Source organism: Cottoperca gobio, chromosome 4 (assembly GCF_900634415.1).
Source record: "Cottoperca gobio chromosome 4, fCotGob3.1, whole genome shotgun sequence".
Classification (NCBI taxonomy): domain Eukaryota; kingdom Metazoa; phylum Chordata; class Actinopteri; order Perciformes; family Bovichtidae; genus Cottoperca; species Cottoperca gobio.
Window position 1 is genome coordinate 6727926 of NC_041358.1, and position 15712 is coordinate 6743637.

Here is a 15712-nt window from a genome sequence, read left to right on the forward strand (position 1 = left end):
AAAGTGTCCAAAACATGCGGCCTTAGATCAGATGATACGATCACAAAATCGATCATTGACCTTTGGCCTAGGGTGCTCTGGTACCACATACACTTATGAGCATCCTTATGTTCAAACATGGTCTTTGTTATGGCCATTCCATGACTATCACAGAAGACCAACAACAAACGATCGTTCAGGTTTAGATCAGGGAGGCCGTTCCTCCCAACCACGCCTCTCCAGGTGTCTCCATCGTTTCCTACATGCACGTTGAAGTCTCCCAGCAAGACTTCGTAGTACCCTACTGTAGCCCCCTGCAGGGCTCCATTCAGGGTCTCCAAGAAGGCCGAATACTCTGAACTGCTGTTTGGGGCATAGGCAAAAACAACAGTCAGAGTTGTTCCCCCATAACCTTAAGGCATAAGGAGGGGACCCTCTTGTCCACCGGGGTGAACTCCAATGTAGTGGCGCTCAGCCAGGGACTTATGAGTATCCCCACACTGCCCGACGCCTCACACCTTGGGCAACTCCGGAGAAGAATAGAGTCCAACCCCTATCCAGGAGTACGGTTCCAGAGCCAAGACTGTGCGTAGAGGTAAGCCCCACCAGATCCAACTGGTAGCGCTCCACCTCCCGCACTAGTTCTGGCTTCTTCCCCCACAGAGAGGTGACGTTCCACGTCCCCAGAGCCAGCCTCTGCTGCCCGGGTCTGGTCCGTCGAGGTCCCTGATCATCACTGCCACCCGTGTGACAGCGCACCCGACACCAGCAGTTTATCCCATGAGTGGTGGGCCCACAGGATGGATGGATGGGAGGCATCACGTAGCTTCATTGGGCTGTGCCTGACCGGGCTCCCAGACAATCCCGGCCACCAGCCACTCGCTGTAGGGCCCTCCCTCTGGGCCTGGCTCCAGACGGGGGCCCCGGGCTTCCTCCAGGCAGGGTCTCTCCTTCTCTTTCCCTCGGGATCATGCGGTTGTTTTGAACCATTCTTAGTCCGGCCCCTTGCCTGAGACCAATTTGACTTGAGAGACCCTACCAGGGGCACCAGGCTGCAGACAACACAGCTCTCAGGTTCATAGGGACAACACAAACCTCTCCACCACGGTATGGTAATGGTTCCCGGTTCCACATTTGTCTAGAATTTTGTCCCGCATTTATAGTATTGTTGAAAACCGGGTGACAGTTTAAGTTTGCAATAATTGAAGTTCCCTATAATAAAAAACACACCTTAAGTTCAAAAAGGTGAAGTTGAGTCGTACTGTGTTGTCTGCACCACTTATCAGTGATAAAAACACAGATGCCCCATATGTATTTAAGTTTCTTGTATATAGTAACCACCAAAACAAAAAAAAACACTTAAATAACTTTTATTGGTGTACATAATGCATATTTATTATTGTATACAACTTAGACAATGATTGACATTTTTTTATTTTGCCTTTATTTATATAGGTAAAATCTCATTGAGACACAGGTTCTCATTCTCAAGAGAGACATATTTTCTATACATACAATCAGCTGGTGATAATATTCAGTTTATACATCAAGTTAAGTATTACAGTACCAATCAAAGAGTTTTATAGTTCACAAAACAAAGCTAACTGCAAAGCAAATTGCAAAGGCTATATAAACAATTTTACAAATAATCTTTTAGATATTGTGACAATATCTAACATCTGTCTTCCATTAACTACTAAAGTGCAGACACGTGTTGAAACCTGCGTTTAAAAGACAAAGCTTGATTAATTTACTGATTATTTTCAGGTAATGCAATACCTATATTTGTTCTGGAACCAGGGCTGTTAAAAACACTATGGCTCTTGCAGGTTTTCCAGAAACTTCTGTATTTCGCGACACATTCTGTCCTTGCCTTTGTCTCTTATGTTCTTTAGAACTTTGATGCTTTTCTCACGAAAGATGGATTGTTGCGGTATCTCTGCCGCCTTCATGTGATATCTTAGTGAGCTGGTGCGATCCTGTCCTTGGAAGTTTAAATATTTTGCGTAGTTGTTGTAAAGCATCTGTTTGCCTGCCTGATCAAGATCACTTTTTAGCAGCTCCTGGTATATCTGCTTAGCTTTAACCTTGCCATTAGTTGATTTGGAATATATATTTGCAAGGTCTATTTTCTTCCCAAGGGAAGAATGAGGGTAAAGTGAAATCACCTCTTCATGGAGACTGATTGCTCTGTCTACCATGCTTTGTTTTGGGGGACTGTCACTGAAAAATATCTTCCATTTGTAGCAGAGTGCAGCACATCTCATCAGATAACGCTCATCTGGATGGTTTTTCAGAACCTCCTCTGCCAAGTCAATGGCCTCATCAACAGATACATAGTTTCTGTAAACCCTAAGTAATGGTTTAATACCACTGTAGCTGCTGATAGGATTTCTCAAAACCTCCCTGGTTAGCTTACATGCTTCATCTTCAATTATTTCTCCTTTCTTAGCACAATGCTCAAGGTAGTGAACTGCAAAGTACAAGTTCTCTGGATCCTGTTCTTTGGCGATTCTCATTTTCTCCAAGATGTCAGCCCCCAGCCCTGTGCTGCTGTGCTTTGAAGCAAACATTAACCCTTTGAAATGGTAGGTGTGCCACTCCACCATGTCCGGCTGCATCCTAATGGCTCTCTGGAAGTAATCTGCAGCCAGCAGCATTTTATCTGTGCTAAACCTTATGAAAGTCCAGGCTTTTTCAGCGTAGATCTCTGGGTGGAGCTCGTCCTGAGATGGATATTGGTATTCATTCATCAGGGCGTCAACCTTTGTCAGGTAAGCCTCACTCTCTGCTGGGTCTCCCAGGTGGTGGTGCAGCCAAGCCAGGTTTCCGTAATTCACCACTAACCAGGGACCCTCATCTGCTTTTCTCATCTGACGGAAGGCCTCTGTAGCCTTGTTGAAGAAACTCTGGGCTTCTTCTGTGAACCCCAGCTTGTATTCAATGAACCCCCGCAGGTTGTAAATGTGACCCAGCCAGCTGTGTCCGTCCTCGGTGAAGAAATCCTCAAACCTTTCCCTGCAACGGAAAAGTTTGGACCTGCTGGTGTCCAGATCCCAGGTGAAGTGACACTGCAGGGCCTCCAGTTTGGACACCAGTGTTGTTTGACTCCGAGCAGCACTGGTGGAGAATTAAAATAACAATTATTAAAACACATCATAAGTAGGTTAATGTGATGAAGTCTGCAATTAGTGCATAACCACTGTTCATCTCATGTGGAGAAAGGGAGGAGGGAAGGAAGGACTGGAGTAAGAAGCACTGAGTAGACAGCAAACAAGTAAACAAAGAAAGGAAACATGAATGTCCCAGTCATAAGGAAAATAAAACATCCATCTTTCTTTCATTCCCTTTCAGCAGCAACATTTTCAGCTCCTCCTGGGGGATCCCAGGGTGTTACGTTTTGTAATAAGGAGGACCCAAATGCAAAAAGCAAGATGAGGTTAAACAAAAGAGAGCTTTATATAGCAAAAGCTTACCAATATATAAAATGAGGTAACAAATAGAACTGAAAACACGAACCAGGGTTGACACAGGATAGCACGAAGATTCACGAAAGTACACGAGGGACGCACACGGCAACATGGATAGCATGAGCAGAACATGAGAGTAACAAAAATAACTAACTGACAAAGAACACTGAGACAGACAGGGATATATACACACCGACACTAAATGGGGGAACAAGACACAGCTGGGAGAGAAAGGCAAATACACAGGAGGAAACTAATGAAGGGAACGAGACACACCTGGGGGAGAAAGGGAAATACACAAGGGCAGGAAATAATACAAGACATGACACAAGGGGAAGGGAACATTTCAAAATAAAACAGGAAACGCAAATCCAGCGTCGTGACACAGGGTGTTCCCAAGCCAGATGAGATATATAAATTCTATTCTATAATATATAAATATTATTTCCTCAACGTGTTCTAGGTCTACCCCGGAGTCTTCAAGATTTGCACGGAAAACCGCAGAAGGAAAGCTTAATTTCCTCCGTATGTCTGAACTTACATACCCTATGATTTATGCTGAGCCCAGCTACCCTACTGAGGGAATTTATTTCGACCACTTTTGTTTGTGAACTCAATCTTTTGGTCACTACCCAAAGCTCATGACTAAAGGTGAGGATTTTGGATCTCTGGGGCACAATAATAATAAGATATTAAGTACATCAGAATGATTGTCATTACTTGAAATGCAGAAGCAGTTTCTCACCTCATCATTCGGCTGTTTCCTTGACTCAGCAGTTCGTCTGGTTTTTGCTCTTGATGCACCTTTAGGTTCGCTGGTACAAAGTCAGATATGTCTAACTCCTGCTTTGCTGAAAATGATGAGATGTTGTTGAGCACGCAGCTTTATATGTTTACACTGAAGTCGAAGTGAATGTCATACGTTTGCATTTTTGTTCTGTCTAAACACGCCCGCCTGACTATTGTTTTGAATCCCCACCACCCCTGCCCTGGGGTGGTGGCGGGACTGTCCGGCATGGAGGTGGGGCAGTTGTTCCGGGTTGTGGCGCCGCCAGACTCCTCTCCCGGCAGTGTTCAATGGGGATACGGAGGTGGCGAACGCCGGCGAGGGGAGTGCGGGGCCGGAGGAGGCTTGTGATGAGCTTCGTCAGCTTCGTCCCTGCAGTTACATCCGGTGGAGGACTTTCCCCTCGAGCAGTCTCGAGATGAGACCCTCCGTCACGCTTTCGAGCAAGTAGTGAGTGTGGATGGCTCCCCACTAAACCAGAACGCCGCACTGACACACCCCCACTTTTCAGTGATTAGGGACAGGCTGTACCGTGTGAGCCGTGACACACAAACAGGTCAGGAAAATACACAGTTGTTGGTTCCGAAAAGCCATCATAACCCCATGTCCGGGTATCTAGGGTATTGGCCGGGCATTTGCCCGGACGTGAAGCGGTGTTGTGAGTCATGCCGCAGCAATTCTCATTTTCTCCAAGATGTCAGCCCCTAGGTCTGCGCTGATGTGCCCTGAAGCATACATTAACCCTTTGATATGGCAGGTGTTCCACTCCACCATGTCCGGCTGCATCCTGATGGCTAGGCAGCTGCATTTTATCTGTGCTAAAATTTATCAGAGTCTGACGTGTGCAATGAGTGCATAGCCACTGTTGATGTGGAGAAAGGGAGGAGGGAAGGAAGGAATGAAGTAAGAAGCACTGAATAGACAGTCATAAGGAAAATAAAACATCCATCCTTTTTTCATTCCCTCTCACCTGCAAAATGTCCAGCACTTCCTGAGGGACCCCAGGGTGTTCCCAAACCAGATGAGATAAATAATCTCCTCAGCGTGTTCTGGGTATACCCCGGAGTCTTCAAGAGTTGGACGGAAAACCTCTGAAGGAAAGCGCCCTTCCCTCCGTATGTCTCTGCTCACATACCCTATGACTTATGTTATGCCCAGCTACCCTATTGAGGTAACTTATTTCAGCTTATTTACTTTTGTCTGTGAACTCAATCTTTCGGTCACTACTCAAAGCTCATGACTAAAGGTGAGGGTTTTGGATCTCTGGGGCTCAATAATAATAAGATAGAAAATACATCATAATGATTGTCATTACTTTAGATGCAGAAGCAGTTTCTCATCTCATCATTCAGCTGTTTCCTCGACTCAGCAGTTCTCTAAATATTAGACAGTTCGTCTGGTTTTTGCTCTTGATGCACCTTTAGGTTCGCTGGTACAAAGTCAGATAAGTCCAACTCCTACTTTGTTGTCAATGATGAGATGTTGCTGAGCAGGCAGCTTTATATGTTCACACTGAAGTCGAAGTGAATGTCAAACGTTTTCATTTTTGTTTTGTCTAAACACACCAACCTGACTATTGTTTCCCAGGAATAGAAACCTAAAGCCACATATCTTGAAAAACAACTAAGACGTGACTCATGTAGTGTATTTAAATTAATTAGTTTGCTTTTGTTAGTGTTCAATTTGGAAGACGTAGAGGCTACAGCGAATCAATCTAACAAACTTCTTGTTCAACAAAGCATTTATTAATATGATAAGACAAGCATGGAAAATTTACCCAGCTGGGTGACCATCCTGTTTCACAAGCCTCCTCTCTCCCCCGGTCAACAGAATGGTCCCGCTTACTGGTTACATCCGTGTATATATAATTTCTGGTCTTTGACGTCTGACGTCATCACGTCACATCCTACGGGGTCTTCGAACGACTTTGTCAGGGGCGCTCTCATATTACGCATTCACAATATCACAGTGATTATGATCACAATGAGTCACAGTTATCCCTGATATAATAAGACAGTTATGAGTGAGTTGAGCTTCTTACAAGTCTAAGTATGAGCTTTATTTAATACATGTAGTACTTAACATTTCTTCACATTAGCTATGTAAATACGAGCACTTGTCAGTTATTACACAAGAGGATACATATATTAGTTAATTATATCGCACTTTTCTTCTTTATAATATGATGCCACACTGAGTGAAATATTCAACCCCAAGATACCACATTAGTTTAATGGCTGCACCTTCTCATAAAATATTATGATATCATAATATAAGCCTATTCAGTATATGTGTCAGTGTCGTGTTTTTAATTTGGAGACAGAGTTTCTACCTCAAATGAATCCAGTAAACTTCTTATTTATATAAAAGCAATTATTAATGTGATATGACAGCATAGAAGATATACCCAGCTAAGGACGATCCTACTTCACAGCACCTCTCTCTCCCCCTGTTCCACAGAATCGTCCTGCCTCCAACTAAACATTTTTCATATACACCCCCGCTGGGGTCTTGTCCTCTTCTCATCGGTTGGCTGGAGTCAGGTCCTATTGACCCCCTTTGTAGGCACATAGGCGTGTCCATGCCTATTTGCGCAGATGTCTTACTTGGTATTTCTTCAGTGTACCTCTAGCATGCTTTCACTCACACAGATTGCATGAGCATTGTAAATACATACATACAGTACGTAACACTTATTTTCTGTAGTTAACAATTACATTCAGTAAATCATTATATCACAAATGAATATATTCGGGCAGTAAATTATATATCAGTCACCGTCAGCTTAATGTGGGGCCTTGTGGGTCCAGGCCTCGTCCAAAAAGCTCACTTTGCCCTCACAGCTGTAACCTTTGTTGTAAATTACAAATCAATTAACTATGTAATCTTGTAAACGAGTATTATGTCGAAGTGTATTCGGTTCAACGTAATAATTCAACAGCAATTTACATTTACAAACTGCTTAGGGCAGGGATCTGCAACCTGCGGCTCAGGAGCCACATGCAGCTCTTTAACCCCTTTGTAGTGGCTCCCTGTAGCTTTGACAAAAAAAAAACATGGAACATGTATTTTTTGTTGCACAGTGGACAATCTTTCAAAGGGAATACCTCTTATTTTGGAGTTCGAGGTGATATTGTGACACTGAAATAAAATATTTTTTAATATTTTGTCAACTAAAAAATGCGTCACATTCTACTGCGTCTATGGGCACGGTGCCTTTCTCTGCAGGTGGCTTATCTTGAGTTGCAGACCCCCGCCTAACCCGGTATGCTAACCATGGATAAAACCAAAAAAAGATTTTTAATTCTGCGTGGACAGATACATTTGTTTTCCCTGTCAACAATGCTGGCTTACCAGTGTGCTTGATATGTGGCGAGAAAAGAGCAAACAACAGAAAATGTAATGTTGAAAGACATTTTGTGGGACATTTGTGAGGCTGTTGTGAATTTTTTAAAAGCCAAAGAAATGATCACCACCTCCATTTGGATGAAAACACACTGAAACGGACAAAATTAAATACTAACTGGCCTATTTTTTTAGCAGTTAATAGTTTACTCTTTTTAAGATATTAGGCTGCAGCTATACGTTTTGTTTATTTCAAAGTGGACTACTTTTTTTATTCATTTCATTTTTTTTATATTATATTCATTTTATTTTATTCAACAAATATGGGGAGGACTCAAATAGCCCTGCATAGTACTGTGTTTAATTTATTTCAAAGTTCAAGCCTAAACATGCCAGTGTATCTTTCCCTTCTCTTCAAAAGAGTTTGGTGTTTTCCTTTGTTGAAACAGGTAAACATAGCAACAGTTTCTTTTTTGGTCTTTCTGTAATTTCATAAATGCAACACATATAGTATAACTATATATTACATCTATAAGCTGTGTTATCAAACATGTTTTGCGGCTCCAGACAAATCTTATTTGGTGGAAGATGGGAAAAATGGCTCTTTAGATAGTAAAGGAAGCCGACCCCTGGCCTAGGTCCTAGGTCCTAGGAGATATTGTTATACAGCTTCATTTGTTTAATGCTCATCCATGTTGACTTCAAAATACGTATTCAACGTACACGTGGGAAACGATGGAGACACCTGGAGAGGCGTGATTGGGAGGAAGGGCCTCCCTGATCTAAACCCGAACGGTCGTTTGTTGTTGGACTTCTGTGCTAGTCATGGAATGGCCATAACAAACACCATGTTCGAACATAAGGATGCTCATAAGTGCACGTGGTACCAGAGCACCCTAGGCCAAAGGTTAATGATCGATTTTGTAATCGTATCATCTGATCTGAGGCCGCATGTTTTGGACACTCGGGTGAAGAGAGGGGCGGAGCTGTCGACTGATCACCATCTGGTGGTGAGTTGGATCAAGGGGTGGGGGAAGACTCTGGACAGACCTGGTAAACCCAAATGGGTAGTGTGGGTGAACTGGGAACGTCTGGAGGAAGCCCCTGTCCTGGGGATCTTTAACTCACACCTCCGGCGGAGCTTTTCAGCCATCCCTGTGGAGGTTGGGGACATTGAACCTGAGTGGGCGATGTTCAAAACCTCTATTGCTGAAGCTGCGGTGATGAGCTGTGGTCTCAAGGTCTTAGGTGCTTCAAGGGGCGGTAACCCTCGAACACCGTGGTGGACCCCGGTGGTCAGGGAAGCCGTCCGACTGAAGAAGGAGTCCTTCCAGGTTATGTTATCCGGGAGGACTCCGGAAACAGTTGCAGGGTATCGAAGGACTTGAAGGGCGGCAGCTTCTGCCGTGTCAGAGGCAAAGCAGCGGGTGTGGGAGAAATTCGGAGAAGCTATGGAGAAGGACTTTCGGTCGGCACCAAGGTGCTTCTGGAAAACCATCCGGCACCTCAGGAGGGGGAAGCGAGGAACCATCCAAACTGTGTACAGCAAGGGTGGGACCTTGCTGACTTCAATTGAGAAGGTTATCGGCCGGTGGAAGGAGCACTTTGAGGAACTCCTGAATCCGACTAACACGCCCTCTATGGTAGAGTCAGAGCTGGAATCTGATGGGGGATCATCATCAATTTCCCTGATGGAAGTCACTGAGGTGGACCGGTGGATTGCCTACTCCGGGTAGGGAATGAGCCATTACCCCAAGTGAAGGAGTTCAAGTACCTCGGGGTCTTGTTCGCGAGTGAGGGGACGATGGAGCGAGAGATTGGCCGGAGAAGAAGGGGCAGTATTATAGTCACTTTACCGCAGCGTTGTGACGAAAAGAGAGCTGAGCCAGAAGGCAAAGCTCTCAATATACCGGTCGATCTTCGTTCCTACCCTCACCTATGGTCATGAAGGCTGGGTCATGACCGAAAGAATGAAATCACGGGTACAAGCGTCCGAAAGGGGTTTTCTCAGACGGGTGGCTGGCGTCTCCCTTAGAGATAGGGTGAGAAGCTCAGCCTTCCGTGAGAGACTCGGAGTAGAGCCGCTGCTCCATTACGTTGAAAGGAGCCAGTTGAGGTGGTTCGGGCATCTAGTAAGGATGCCACCTGGGCGCCTCCCTAGGGAAGTGTTCCAGGCACGTCCAGCTGGGAGGAGACCCCGGGGAAGACCCAGGCCTCGGTGGAGAGATTATATTTCCTCACTGGCCTGGGAATGCCTCAGGATCCCCCAGTCGGAGCTGGAGGATGTGGTCCGGAGAAGGGAAGATTGGGGTTCCTTACTGGAGCTGCTGCCCCCCGCGACATGATCCCGGATAAGCGGTAGACGATGGATGGCTAGATGGATGGAACTCAAAGCTTTCAGAAAAGCACATTTCAAAGGCTATAGAGTTCACTATGTTCTTACAATACAGTGCAAAGGAAAACACCATGGTTACAGATAGATAGATACTTTATTGATCCCGGGGGAAATTTAGGCACCCAGTAGCTTCGAAGATGTTGTAAAGCATCTGTTGGTTCAAGATCCCTTTATAGCAGTTCCTGGTATATCTGCTCAGCTTTAGCCAGGCCGTTAGTTGACTTTGCATATATATTTGCGAGGTCTATTTTCTTCTTAAGTGAGGAACGAGGGTAAAGAGAAATCATCTCTTCATGGAGATTGATTGCTCTGTCTATCATGCTTCGTTTTGGGAGACTGTAATTGAAATTGATCTTCTCTTCATAGCAGAGTGCAGCACATCCCTTCAGATAACGCTCATCTGGATGGTTTTTCAGAACCTCCTCTGCCAAATCAATGGCCTCATCAACAGATAAATAGTTTATTTAAACGCTAAGTAAGGGTTTCATACCACTGTAGCTGCTGACAGGATTTCTCAAAACTCCCTGGCTAGTTCACGTGCTTCATCTTCAATTCTTTCTCCTTTCTTAACACTTTGCTCAAGGTAGTGAACAGCAAAGTACAAGTTCTCTGGATCCTGTTCTTTGTTGATTCTAATTTTCACCACGATGTCAGCCCCCAGCCCTGTGCTGCTGTGCTTTGAAGCATTCACTAACCCTAAAACATGGCTGGTGTTCCACTCCACCATGTCCGGCTGCATCCTGATGGCTCTCTCTCTCTCACTCTCTGCTGGGTCTCCCAGGTGGTGGTGCAGGCAAGCCAGGTTCCCGTAGTTCACCACTAACCAGGGACACTCATCTGCGTTTCTCATCATGTAGCCTTGTTGAAGAAACTCTGGGCTTCTTCAGTGAACCCCAGCTTGTATTCAATGAACCCCCGCAGGTTGTAAATGTGACCCTGCCAGCTGTTTCCCTCCTCGGTGCCGATGTCCTTCAGTTTTTCACTGAGATGTAAAGGTAAGGACCTGCTGGTGTCCAGGTGAAGTGACACTGCAGGACCTCCAGTTTGGAGTTAGTTTTTTGACTCTGAGCAGCACTGATGGAGAATAAAAATAACAATTATTAAAAACACATCCTTGGTAGGTTAATGTAATATAATCTCAAGTTTGCTATGTTTGCATAACCACTGTTCATCTCATGTGGAGAAAGGGAGGAAGATAGAAATTGAGTAAGCAGCCTTGAATGCGTAGGAAGAAAATATTTCTTTCTTTTTTTGTGAGTTGCTTTTGGGAGCTTGACACAAAATAATTGCACGACACATTGTACTGTGTTTGAGTGTGTATGTGACAAATTTATAGGAAAATACAGGAAATACTCATTCTTAAGCACAGCAGGGGACAGGAGGAACGACGGAGTGTTAAACACAGCAGGGGACAGGAGGTGAACTGCTCAATCAAAGAACAGTCCTCAGTCGGTTGAATTAGTACGTCTGGGACCTGAGTTGATTAGTACATCTGTGTTTACTGTAAACCCCCATCTTGTTGAACAAAGGAAGACTGACCTGGAAGCTCTTCATGACTTCCTGTCCTTTGAATGGGTATAAATACTGAGGCTGGGAGAGTTGCTCCGGTGAGCAACACAGCAGAACTTACAACCTGTATGTGCGTGAATTTGATCATCCTTTGTATGAATAAAACTCGGCTCCTTCTTGCAAGAATATTGATTAAACCCTTTTATTTGATCTGGATCCTGACTTCGTGGTGTTATTAGGAATATTTTTCCAACACAAATAAACATGATCAGATAGACAGCAAGGAGCAAAGTAAGGTAAAATAAATGAAGCAGCAGTAAAAATGTGGAAGTAAAATGATAAAGGAATGGATGAAGAAAGGAGTGTCACAGTAACAGAAGAGGAGGGAAAAAGTAGTGAAGGAGGCCAGAAGGATGAAAGGAAAGACCAAAAGGGATGAGGTAAGAGATAAGAAAAGATGGCTGAGAGAGGTAAGGAAGGAGCACACAAGCAAGGAAGGTATAGAAAGGTAGGAAGAAGAGTAAAGTAAAGAAATTGAGTAAGACAGAAGAGAACAAGGAAGACAGGAAGGATGAAAAGGAGCAAGGGAAAGAAAATAGTTATTTCATTAAATTTTATAGATGTGTTAGGCGTTTCTCCAATTTCTCTACCAGAATTATATCCATGTCAGTGTGGAAATAAAATGACCAGAAAACGTAAAAAATATTGAAAATGAGAAAGAAAATACACACTTTAAACTCCCTATAAGGAAAATAACAAGACACACCGAAGAGGCAAAAGTAAGTAAAGAATGAAGAAAGAAGGGAGGGAATAAAAACATCCTCGTTAACTTGAAGGATTGTGGGATATTGTTTGAAGCAGAATAATTATTTTAGTTAGCAACTGCCTGAAACATGAAGATATTTGTATACTGTTAATCATTAGAGTATTTTAGTCTATACGACAGACACTGAGATTTAATGGTGTAAAGGCAGAAGGTGAGGTCATGGAAAGTAAAGGTTAACAGCTAAAATAACATTAGTTACTAGTTACACCACTAGTTAAGTAAGAATAGATAAAGTGTCAGCAGAATGTGCTGTTGTCAGGAGTATTTGAAAACACAGTTTTTTTTCTCTGCTGTGGGAAAGTTAGGGAGTATTTGAAGAAAAAGATAACTACTGGTGCACAGTGGACACTGACTTTTTGGAACAATGGTGTCAACTTTGAAAGATAAGGAAAATATATAAACTAAGAGGTGTGTGATTTGTTATTCAATCACTCCTTGGACCGACTCGTGTTTGCTTGTACTGTGTTGATTCTTCAGTAAACTCTTATTCTATTGAAACTCCTTGAACTCTGTTGATTTTTGAAAGCAATATAGAAGTATTGTTATAGTGTGGTGAAGATCCTGAGGACATCCGGCCCAAGCTTCAGGGATTTTCTCCCACAGGATCCATAATGTCAATATTTGTTTTGACAACGTTGGTTTTTAAACTCTGAATATGTTGTGGATACATGAGGAAATCGTTCAGAAATCGTTTTTCTTTTTTGTAATAGAGTTTGAACTGATGCATGTGGATGAGTTCATTGACGAGCTTCTTCACTCAGAGAGGATGTGTGACATCATTCTGCCTCGACTTCAGGTACGTTTACACCACGTCTGTTCACACACTCACACACACACAGCTTGTTTCAAGTGTTTATGCATTGGTGTGTGTGTGTGTGTGTGTGCGCGCGTGCGTGTGCGTGCGTGTGTGTGTGTGTGTGTGTGTGTGTTACAGAAAAGACACGTCCTCGTATCAGTGCTCTAGAGCAGTGTTACTCATTGCGCGGCTCGCGAGCCTCCTGCGGCTCGCCAAGCCATTGGTGGCTCGCGTGGCAGTGGGCTAAATAAAGGGGGGGATAGATATGATTATGGAGTCAATACAGATATTTCATAAAAACACTAAAAACAAGCAGGGCTATTACATACAACCCATTAAAACACAGTGTCTGCTCTATTAGCCTACAAATAATACAAATAATTGATCATGATAATTGATAAAAGATGCAAATATAGACAGAAACAAGATATTTAAACTTGCTCGGCCGACACTGACTCACTGCGGAGTTGCCAGTTTTGGCGGTCTATCAGCACGACAATGGTGAATGTGTTCTTGGACGGGTAGATACATGGTGAGCTAGTATAGAAATAAATTAACTTAAGCTCATTAAAAATATGTTAACATAAGCATGCTTGTGAATATGGACATTTGCAAAAAAATTATTTATATCGCTAAATTTGAACATTTAAATTGGAGGATACTACGACCAACCTGCGTTAGTCCGGACGACTCGTTTCACCATTACATGCTAGTTTGCGTGTGTTTCTACAGACGTAAAATGGATCGATTTCTTATTAAAAAGTTGCACACCTGTTGGACAGAAACAAAGCGTGACAAACGAGGAAAATTAAGATTTGTCTTTGGAGCATCAAACCACCGTAAATCGAGAGGAAGATGCTGGAGATGTGGTTTGTGGACAGACAACAGCTGCTCCCGTTAAAAAAGAAAGGTACGAGCCATACAAGACGAGCATAGGAACATTCAGGAAAAGTGGACAGAGGAATTTTTATTTGTTCTCCACGAGTCGAACCCTTTGTGCTTAATGTGCAAACAAACCCGCTCTGTTTTCAAGCAAAGTCAGGAAGTTACATGAAATACTCAACAAACTCGATGAGACATTACACATCCTTATCTAGCCTGTGTGAGAGGTGCTCACAGGGTTATCATGCATAGTCTAGTACAGTCGTATGCCCTCTCTACAGCCGTATGTCACCTCTACAGCCGCATTACACTACAACATTTCCCTAAAATGAAAAATACACCCTAAGTTCAAAAAGGTGAAGTCGAGTGGTACTGTGTTGTCTGCACCACTTATCAGTGATGAAAACACAGATGCCCCCCCGCCCTCACGTTTCGCTTCTCTGATGACGGGAAACCACACCAAGACAGGAAGTAAAGGGATCTGGATTGAGAAACAAGAGGTAGTTACACAACAAAACAGGAAGTTACAACATGAAAAACTCAACAAACTCGACGAGACATGACATGACGCTCCTGGGATTTTATTTACAAGGAACTTTGTCAAGTAAAATAAGACATGATACAAATATTACAGCTGTGTTTTCAACAGTCTATGGGTTTCATGTTACACTATATTGCCAAAAGGTCGGCTGAACATGCAAACATTTATACTTTGTCTTTGGGAAATTATATTATTAAACAAGGCTCCAATAAAGTTTTCAATCATCAATCAATAAATGAATTAATCTTTACTTGGGAAAAACTTCAGCATTTCTTTTGAGGAAATTACTGTTTTCCCCTGTAATTAGTACCAAATTATTATTTCCAAGGAATTATTCTGAAATCTCAAACATAAAATTCAGTGTTACTGTGATTTTAGTTTTTGGAAAACGATGAATTAACTAATGTTTTGCTTCTCTAAAGGTTTTCAAATATAATGTTGGCAGTAGCTTTAAAAGTTGTAGTTTGGTTGACGTCCAACAGAATGTCTTAGTAATGTATATTTCATAGTATTTATAGAGTGTACAACTGAGACACAGCTTACATACATGAAAACAATCAGTTGCATTTGGCTGTAATTCTGACAGGGTCTGTTGGGGTGATAGGCTCAGGTGCAGAGACAGACACAGGCTTGCAGTGAGTCAAAAAAGTCTTTACTTTTAGAACAGGTGGCAGGACAAAACTCAAAATACATCCAGACAACTAACAGGTAAAGTCTGGGCAAAAACAGGATCAACAGAGGATATCCGAAAAGCAGGCAGCAAAAGGATCTCAAGAACTAAAGAGTAAAAATGCAGTTAACTCAGGAACTCGAGACACAAAAACAGACACTTCAAGAGACGGATCAAAAATTCACAAACTTGGCCTCCGGCAACAATTCAAGACTCAGCAATGAACAGAAGAAAACAGGCAGCTTATAAAGGCTAGCAAACAAGGAACAGGTGCAAACAATGAAACAATAAAGACAAGCACATGACACACAGAAATGAACGGTGAAACCACCGGCGACCCCACATGGTCCAAAGAGCAACTGCAGTCCAAAAACCCTGACAGGACCCCCCTCCCTATGAACGTCTCCTGACGTTCCCACACGGGCGATCAGGGTGGCTCTGATGGAAGGCCTCGATGAGGCCCGGATCGAGAACATGCCGAGACGGGACCCAGGACCGCTCCTCAGGACCAT

At 43.3% G+C, this 15712-nt stretch overlaps 2 protein-coding genes and 1 pseudogene across 3 annotated transcripts in view; 1 reads left to right on the forward strand and 2 right to left on the reverse strand.

Moving 5' to 3' along the window:
- The window catches only part of LOC115007574 (interferon-induced protein with tetratricopeptide repeats 1-like), a 34252-nt gene extending 30665 nt beyond the window's left edge, over nucleotides 1–3587 (reverse strand). Inside the window, exons 1-2 of one of the 2 annotated variants that reach the window (XM_029430511.1) lie at nucleotides 3499–3587; nucleotides 2478–3099 (exon numbers count right to left, since the gene is read on the reverse strand). In XM_029430511.1, the coding sequence (XP_029286371.1) occupies nucleotides 2478–3099; nucleotides 3499–3581 (705 nt within the window). In that variant the 5' untranslated portion in view covers nucleotides 3582–3587. Of the gene's footprint in view, nucleotides 1–1475; nucleotides 3100–3498 lie in introns of those variants that run through there. The other variant, XM_029430508.1, reaches the window with a different exon arrangement.
- Nucleotides 1–5631, reverse strand: part of LOC115007578 (interferon-induced protein with tetratricopeptide repeats 1B-like) — a 52887-nt gene extending 47256 nt beyond the window's left edge. The window contains exon 1 of the mRNA XM_029430515.1: nucleotides 5577–5631. Within this exon, the coding sequence (XP_029286375.1) occupies nucleotides 5577–5584 (8 nt within the window). The 5' untranslated portion in view covers nucleotides 5585–5631. The remainder of the gene's footprint in view (nucleotides 1–5576) is intronic.
- A 7454-nt stretch (nucleotides 5632–13085) lies between these two features.
- LOC115006934 (pre-mRNA-splicing factor 38A-like) overlaps nucleotides 13086–15712 on the forward strand; it is a 35634-nt pseudogene continuing 33007 nt past the window's right edge.